Source organism: Triticum aestivum, chromosome 1B (assembly GCF_018294505.1).
Source record: "Triticum aestivum cultivar Chinese Spring chromosome 1B, IWGSC CS RefSeq v2.1, whole genome shotgun sequence".
Taxonomy (NCBI): Eukaryota; Viridiplantae; Streptophyta; class Magnoliopsida; order Poales; family Poaceae; genus Triticum; species Triticum aestivum.
The window spans coordinates 629,974,135-629,982,781 of record NC_057795.1 but is presented as its reverse complement, the minus strand read 5'-3'; the positions used below and the strand labels follow the sequence as shown (position 1 = coordinate 629,982,781).

At 43.6% G+C, this 8,647-nt stretch overlaps 1 protein-coding gene across 1 annotated transcript; it reads left to right on the top strand.

The window, feature by feature from the left end:
• The first annotated feature begins 3,387 nt into the window (after positions 1 to 3,387).
• LOC123097489 (LRR receptor-like serine/threonine-protein kinase IOS1) lies at positions 3,388 to 8,118 on the top strand. Its single transcript, XM_044519255.1, has 14 exons — positions 3,388 to 3,528; positions 3,606 to 4,152; positions 4,250 to 4,459; positions 4,761 to 5,041; positions 5,145 to 5,283; positions 5,399 to 5,470; positions 5,564 to 5,635; positions 5,731 to 5,811; positions 5,948 to 6,111; positions 6,197 to 6,444; positions 6,531 to 6,657; positions 6,786 to 6,854; positions 6,953 to 7,145; positions 7,475 to 8,118. The coding sequence occupies exons 1-14, from the start codon at positions 3,414 to 3,416 to the stop codon at positions 7,962 to 7,964; spliced, it is 2,808 nt and encodes a 935-aa protein (XP_044375190.1). The 5' UTR covers positions 3,388 to 3,413; the 3' UTR covers positions 7,965 to 8,118.
• Positions 8,119 to 8,647: the final 529 nt, after the last annotated feature.

Genomic DNA, 8,647 nt, shown 5'->3' with positions numbered 1-8,647 from the left:
CAAGTATATTTGATTTATTTCTCTTATGGTAGATGTAATGTGTCAAAATAGGTACGATTCTCCCAACTATGCTAGTAGTATTAGCCATGAGGGAATCCCCACCTAGTCTAATTGATTCCTAAATGTATTCCAGTCCAGTTTAGAATAGTTTTAAGTAGTAGCTTTGTATCATTATTCAGAGCTGACGGGTTACAAAACTACCTAGTTTACTATAGTAATAACACTGCATTATACATGACAAACACACAATTGATACAAGTGCAGGTAAATGGAGCATGGGCTATTATCTCCATAGACAACAAAGAAATCTTATGATAAGATAACATAATAAATACCCTAAAAAAAGATAACATAATAAATCACGGAATGTGGAGCATAGTGCAAAAGCACAGTGAAGATGCCGATGATGACTTCATCATAAAATCCAATCACCAATGATCTTATATATCTAACTGAGCTTTAATTTCAGCCCACTTGCAACAACAGTGAATCTGTTGTCCTGACTATATATGTGTGTGCTAGAGTTTAGACAAAAAAACAGACAATACCTCTTATGATGACAATACTCTTTCCATATACAACTTGATAAATCTCTTGGTGGTCTTTAGGGGCCTAAGCTATGATTATTGAGGCAGAGTGATGCTTCCTTTCGAAGAAAATGGATCGTTCACAAATTGGGATCCTATTTGACAAGCAGATCTTTGATGGTAATGATCTTGGTGGTTTGTGTCAGAAGGATAATGGCTTCTTTTGTTTTGTTTTGATATCTCGAGCCACTAAATTTATTTGTCATTTCATTTGGATATGGTTCTCTTATCAGTATAGGTAAAATGTCATGATGGATATTACGAAAAGTAGTGTATTGTAAAATGTCGAATTTTAGGTAATATTTACATAAGCTACAGTCAGGAGAACAAGGTTAGTACTAAACTGTGGAATTTTGTTGCAATGATAGATGTTTTTTTGTAACTCATGCTTACCGATCTGTTTATGTCTTTGTTGCAAATTCTAGCCTTATTCTTGTGATGGCATGATATGCAAGTCATCTTTCAAAAATTTGGGATGGACAAATAAGGACCAGAGGAACTCTAGCCACCTACAAGAAGTCGGGAGAAAAAGCCTTCGGCAAATGTGCCTTTAATGAAGAGGAGAGCCGTACAATTATGTTTGGAGTCAGACCACTCATTTGTTAATCTGTTTCTTAGTGTGTATTGAAGCTACATGTTGTAGCAGGTGGTGATGTAGCTTGTGTTATTTTAGCTTATGGGGAATGTGAACTATGAATCCTGATTGGAAACTTTGGCATCGATGTTATATAGACTAATTAATTGTGATGTGATGTGAAAATACCTTGTGTTGGACAGTTGAATTGGTCAATTAAAAAATTAGCCTCCATGGAATCGGGCCAACTAATAACTGTACAGAAAAATAATTCCAAACAGCAAAAGTGGTCATGGCCTCATAGAAATTTGGGCTGGATGGCAATTCGGGCTGGATCAACCAATATTGGGCGGCCTCATAGAAATTTGGGCTGGATCAACCTATATTGGGCTGTTGGATGGTAATATGGGCTGGAACAACCAATATTGGGCTGGATGGCGATCCTCTTGTGCAGGGTACCAACAACGTATATGATGTGTTCTTAGGCTCTAATTCCATATGTTGCTATCCTGCAACGCTTCTTGACATTGTTTAGCAATAGATGTATATATGTTGTTGTAGACCCTTGCAACGCCACCTATGGCAACACATATTAATCCGTTGGTGTAGACCTTTCCAACACATATACGGACATACAACAACGCATCCATGTGTTGCAGAAGGGGGGTTCCTGTTGTAGTGTTTTGAGGGCAATTTCAATAACGGGCGAACAGAAGTAGTCCATGCTTTATTATTAGGGAGGGATTGGAGCAGGAGCTGTGCAAAGCCACCGTATCGGATGGAGGTAATAGAGGTGATGAAGAATAAGCTGGTCGTAAACTCGGATAACATGGAGGTAATAGAGGTGACGAACAATGTTGGACGATCCCATGGTGTAGCAGCGACAGTTTTTGATGACTGCTATCATATTGCTCGTGATTTTCCCAATATTTTATTTCAACACTTTTTTAGAGATGCTAATAGAGCAGCCAATGAGCCAGGGCTCCGCCTCCTCCTCCTCCTCCTCCAAGAAAGAAAGTTAGGGTTCCTGCCTCTCGCCGGCGCCGGCGCAGGTCCGCCTCGTCTCCGGTGGCCCTAGGGCCATGGAGGCGTGGTGGATCCTGGCAAGGGCCGGTGGGAGGGCTCCGTTTTTAGTCGTTTTTTTCAATCTTGTTAGGGTTTGTGTCCTACTCAGGAAGGTGAGACATCGGCGGCTCCCTGAAGATGGAATAAAGGTCTCCCCTCCTAGCCCCCGTTTCAGCGGTGCGTCTAGCATCGTTGGTGGGCGTGTGGTGGTGTGTCTCTGCGGCAGATCTATCTTTGGTGGATTTGCTCGGATCTCGTCGTTGTTCTTCTACGTTTGTGTGTCTTCGGTTTGGATCCTTCCGATCTACATTATTTTTCATCGGCGGCGGTTGTTGTTCTGGGGTGCTGGTCCTATGGGGCCTTAGCATGACGACTTCCCGACTGTCTACTACAACAAGTTGTGCCCGGCTCCGGCGATGGAGGGGCGATGACGGCGGCACGCCTTCGGCTCGCTTCGGTGCTTGTAGTCGTCGCTAGGTGGTCTAAGAATCTGGATGTAATTTTTATTTTTGGTATTCATTGTAATGCCATGATTGAAGATGAATAGATTGGAAGTTTTTCCACGAAAAAAAGAGCAGCCCATGAGCTAGCAAGGATGGCTAGAGGTCCATTATGTAGTAGCTGACTTGAAGAAGCCCCCTCTGAATTTTTCTCTGTACTGGTCGATGATGTATCTGTAGTTACTATCTAATAAAGAAAGAGGGGCTGTTTTTATCAAAAAAAAAAAAGTCACCGTACCGCATGTGTAGAGCAGTAGTTTACTTGAGCTGCTCGAGGACATGCTCCAAGACAGTCCATGCAGGATGCAGCTTGCTCTAACTAAACACTCTGAGACTAATAACGTGCATGCATGTGCACGATGACGAGAAATCAGTATCGATCTGTGAGTGGCACGAGCTTGTCCACAGGAATTCGCCGAACCATTAATCATAGAGGTTAAACAAGCTGTCCGCCGCTACAATCGTGGAAGAAACAGTCAAAAGTCCACGATTTCAATTAAGCTGAATCTTGGGGCATCCCTGGCCATGAGCCCAGCGAGGCGGTTGACTGACTCGCGTGATATGCAAGTCAACCCACCGCGCTCCGTCCCATGTGATCACCTTCCCTAACTCTAACCGAGTATGTATATAGCGAAAATTGCTGTTAGACTTAGACGTGCATACAAATATTGTGCAAGATCGAGTGTAATGGAGGCACCAACGCCGAGATCAAGAGACATGACGGCACGGTGGCTGTTCTTGTTTCTTCTCGGTGTCGCCGGCAGCGCGGTTCTTCAAGTCCATGGGCAGGCCGATAGCTTAGGTGAGCGCATCGTATACGGTTGCTGCACAAATATTGTTTCATCGATCAGTCTCTGCAACTACTATGCTCATATGCAGGTTTCATAAGCATAGACTGCGGTCTTCCGGGGAAAACGGGCTACATAGACAGCACCACCAAGCTCTCCTACGCCACAGACGCCGGCTTCACTAACACCGGCACCAACCACAACATCTCGGCCGAGTATGTCACACCGACGACGGGCAAGATCTGGCGCAGCGTGCGCAGCTTCCCCGATGGCCTGCGAAACTGCTACACACTCCGCTCCCTCGTGCCGGGGCTCAAGTATCTCATCCGGGCGCTATTCAAGCACGGCAACTACGACGGGCGCCTCAACAGGTGGCCCATCTTCGACATCCACATAGGCGTCAACTATTGGCAGACCGTGAACATCACAGACGGTGACATGCCTGTAATCGCCGAGATCATCACCGTCATCTCTGGTGACTCCGTTCAAGTGTGCCTCGTCAACACTGGCTCTGGGACGCCGTTCATCTCCAGCCTCGAGCTGAGGCCTCTCAAGAACAAGCTCTACCCACAATCAGATATGTCTCAGGCGCTGGTTCTTGCCACCAGGGCCAATGTCGGCGCAAGCGCGAACCTTAGGTAATCACGCAAGCATCGCGAGAGGAATTCATAGATAACTATAACTAGAGATATAATATAAGTTTACATGTTTGATTGATGCTGAGTGATTCATCAGGTACCCAGACGATCCACACGACCGTATATGGATCTCATTGAACGTGCCATCCTGGATGGCGATCTCAACCACTAAGGAGGTGCAGAACAGTGTCATTGACTTTTTTGAGGTGCCGTCGACCGTGACACAGACCGGAGTCACGTCCATCAACTCCTCCACGCCCATCATTTTCTTCTGGGACGTAACCAGCGCCAAAGATTCAATGCCCGGGTGCGTAGTACTCTTCTCCCTCTTTTGGTACAAGCCCTAATCAAAATCAGAGATCTCACCTATATATAGCCGTGGAAGCCAAACTCCTCTCCTTCCTCTCATTTTTCTTCTCCGTGTTTATTTCGAACGGGTGCATTTAGTTCACTAGAATCATTGGCACACTAGAGTCATGGCATGTCGGCGATTGCGAGATCATCACCGTCACAACAATCATTGGCACACTTGTATCATGGTTCATCTTCTCATGACTCCGATCCACACAGGTTCTGATGTACAACTCATCACATGTATGTGTATGTAGGTATGTTTTCATGTTATACATGGCAGAGCTGCAACACCTTCCCAGCAACGCCCTCCGCCAATTCTACGTCAAGCTCAATGACAAGCCCTGGGACACGAAACCTCGCGGCCTGAAGTACCTCGAGACGACCGTACTCTATAACGAAAAACCCGACTATGCCTCCCAACAATACATCTTCTCATTGGAGGCCACAACCAACTCCACGCTCCCGCCAATCCTCAACGCTTTGGAGATCTTTTCGGTCGTCCCCACCACTGGCTTAGCCACCACCACTCAGGAAAGTAAGCAGTTATGTCCGGATGCATGGTGCAGTCATATTTCAACCGTTTTATATGTATATAGGATTATATATCCATGAGCCTAAGTGGTTTCTATATGTTACAGTTTCTGCCATGACAACCATCAGAGACATGTACCAGGTGAAAAAGAACTGGATGGGTGATCCGTGCGCCCCCAAGAATTTTGCGTGGAATGGATTGCATTGTGGCTATGCTGTTTCTAGGCCACCAACTATCACAGGCTTGTGAGTTATTTTAGTTTGATGTATAATTTTGGGTAAAACTAGTACTATAATTTCATTACAGGAACCAGTATTGTATTATTAGTACCAATAACCGGAAATATCTGACACAATGCAGGAATTTATCTTCCAGTGGTCTGAGTGGCAACATCTCATCTTCTTTCGCAAGTCTCAAAGGTTTACAATACTTGTAAGTAGGAGATGTTAAACCAATTATTCCACATTGTATGATCTTTTTAGAAGTAATAATGACTTCCTTATTCGGGATTTTGCTAATTGGCAGGGATTTGTCAGGTAACAATCTGATGGGCTCCATTCCCGACACCCTTTCGCAGTTGTCGTCCCTCACACTTCTGTAAGTAATTTGTGGTGTAGTTCAAAAAAAGGCCAAATTTATTCAACACATACATTACTTATTTTGACATTGAAATCTACTTCATCTCCTTCCAGAGATTTGACAGGCAATCAACTCACTGGATCAATTCCTTCCGGGCTGCTGAAGAGAACTCAAGATGACTCCCTAACACTTAGGTTGGTACTTGGTAACCTCTAGAAGAATTTTCCAATGAGATTTCTCAGACCTTATGAAAAAGATTTTTCTTCAAAAAGTATCTAATACATCTTACTTGATCAACATTACCATTACTCATCATTTTTATTTTGCCAGATATGGTAATAATCCAAACCTTTGCAGTAATGGCAACTCATGTCAGCCTCCGAAAAAGAAGCCCAGATCTATGGTTGTTGTCCATATAGTTGTTCCCATATTTGTAGTACTGATAATTGTGCTTCTGTCTATACTACTCCTTTGCATGCGAAAGAGAAGGCAAGGTGAGAAACACATAACACTGAACTCGGGAATGCTATCTTAGCTGTTACCTAACACTAGTTTGTTTGTCGGTGTTTAACTCTCAAGGAACAACAACAAATAGTGTCAGGCCACAGAACGAGTCTATTGACAACTATGGACACACCTCGTTGCGACTCGAAAGTCGCCGATTTACGTACAGTGAATTAGAGGTCATCACGAATGGCTTCCAACGAGTGGTGGGCCGAGGAGGATTTGGGAAAGTCTATGATGGCTTCTTGGAGGATGGCACCCAAGTGGCTGTCAAACTGCGGTCTGAATCTTCCAACCAAGGCGTACAAGAATTCCTCGCAGAGGTGAGAATTAATGAGATCTGGTCAAGGTGTAACTAATGCATGCTCCTAGATTCAGTTTTGTAATGCATGTATCATTTCGTGTTCAGGCTCAGAGCTTGGCTAAAATTCATCATAAGAATCTTGTGTCAATGTTTGGCTACTGCAAGGAGAGAGAGTACATGGCTCTTGTGTACGAGTACATGTCTGAAGGAGCCCTGGACGAACATCTTAGAGGTATACTGTAATCATTCAAATTTCATGCTTTCAGTAACATAAATACGATAGTTGTAAAAGTGAGAACATGTAGCAAAGCTGCAAAATTTGTAGTAAATGTGATTTACCTCATTATTTTTACGTCGCAGGTAAAGACAACAACACTAGAACTTTATCCTGGAGACAGAGACTTCTAATTGCCCTAGAATCTGCACAAGGTAAGCTTTATGTCAAAGTTTTATTCATGTAATTTCATAAAGAAAGAAATTCCGAATTGGTGTGGTTGATGGCTTGTGATGTGGATGGATGGCCGCAGGGCTTGAGTATCTGCACAAGGGGTGCAATCCACCCCTCATTCACAGGGACGTGAAGACGTCCAACATTTTGCTAAATACAAATTTGGAGGCAAAAATCGCCGATTTCGGATTGCTCAAGGCTTTCAATAACGACAGTGATACCCATGTTTCCACGGCCAGGGTGGTTGGCACACCCGGCTATGTTGACCCCGAGTAAGTGCAGCTTTGTAAATTCTTTGTGATTATGCTTCGAGGACATCATGTGTATTATTAATCAATAGAAAAAATATTATAACACACATATATGCTCAAAATTTGTGCTCTACCTTTCCTCCTAGGATCTTTAAATTCATAACCCGCTCCTAAATTTTGAAATTTGGCCTACAGGTGACTGGCTGAAATCTAGGAAGAAACCCCGGATTTCTGCGGGAATTAATTTTTTACTGTTAATTCTTGTGGCTTGAATATAAGTTGCCCCTCAAGAACCATGTTGTACGGCTATTCTTGAATCTAGATCCACTAATGCATTTCATACTTATCAGGTACTACGCCACGTTTCAGCTGACCAGCAAGAGTGACGTGTTTAGCTTCGGTGTAGTGCTACTGGAAATAGTCACAGGGCAACCATCCATCCCAAATGACCCTGAGCCGACGAGTATCATCCAGTGGGCACGTCAACGCCTTGCCCGTGGCAATATTGAGGCCGTAGTGGACATACACATGCACGGTGACCACGACGTAAACAGCGTATGGAAAGTTGCGGATACTGCCCTGAAATGCACCGCACAGGCGCCGGAGCAACGACCCACAATGACTGACGTCGTGGCTTTGCTGCATGAGTGCCTTGAGCTTGAGGATGCGCGTAACCACATGAATGCAAGGTTCTACACTGCCGGGAGCGACACTAACTTGAACAATTATAGTCAATACGACACTGGCATGTCCACGGATGTGAGCCAAAGCAGGACTGCATTAGAGGCGGAGCATTTCGATAGAGTACCAAGAATGTCTGATGGTCCAGCTGTGAGGTGAGGAGAGGACCAGGACAATGAATTGCCGCCACCTCCCACATATAAGGTTTTTTTTCTCGGGTGGATTCAAGAAGTCTTTATAATTATTTTTGTTGTAATTGGAGACAGCATGTAAAAATGCTGAGACATTTAATGAATTATGTTTGCTTTTCTAATGACCAACAATGTAATCCAATGACTCACAAAGACACTTGATAAGAGTGACATATTTTTAAAAATCGATTTAGACAACGACAAAAATGAGGATAAAAATTCTAAAAAAAAGCGAGTGAGGACAAACATTCTCATCAGAAGGCCTAAAAAAGGGAGTGAGCAAATTTTAGGATCCCGGAGACTACTTTTTCTTTTGTTGATGGAGAGTCTATGCCTTGGAAGAAAGATGACAAGTGTGCTCCATCACCAAGGAAATAAGCCTAAGTGCTTGGGTATGGGCACCATCCTTGGATTGTTCCAAGCTTGGGAGAGGTGTCTCGATATCGTATCACCACCTTTATCATCATCATTATCTACTAGCTCAATCCTTAGTTATATCGTGATTTAGGAAAAGTTGTTGTATGAAATAATTTGCAATGTGTGCTATCGTTCCTTCGTATTGTTGTTGTATCCGTTGGTGAGAGTATCTATAATAAATAATGTATGAGTATCTTGTTTGCTTTTTCATTATTGTGTATCATAGCATTGCAA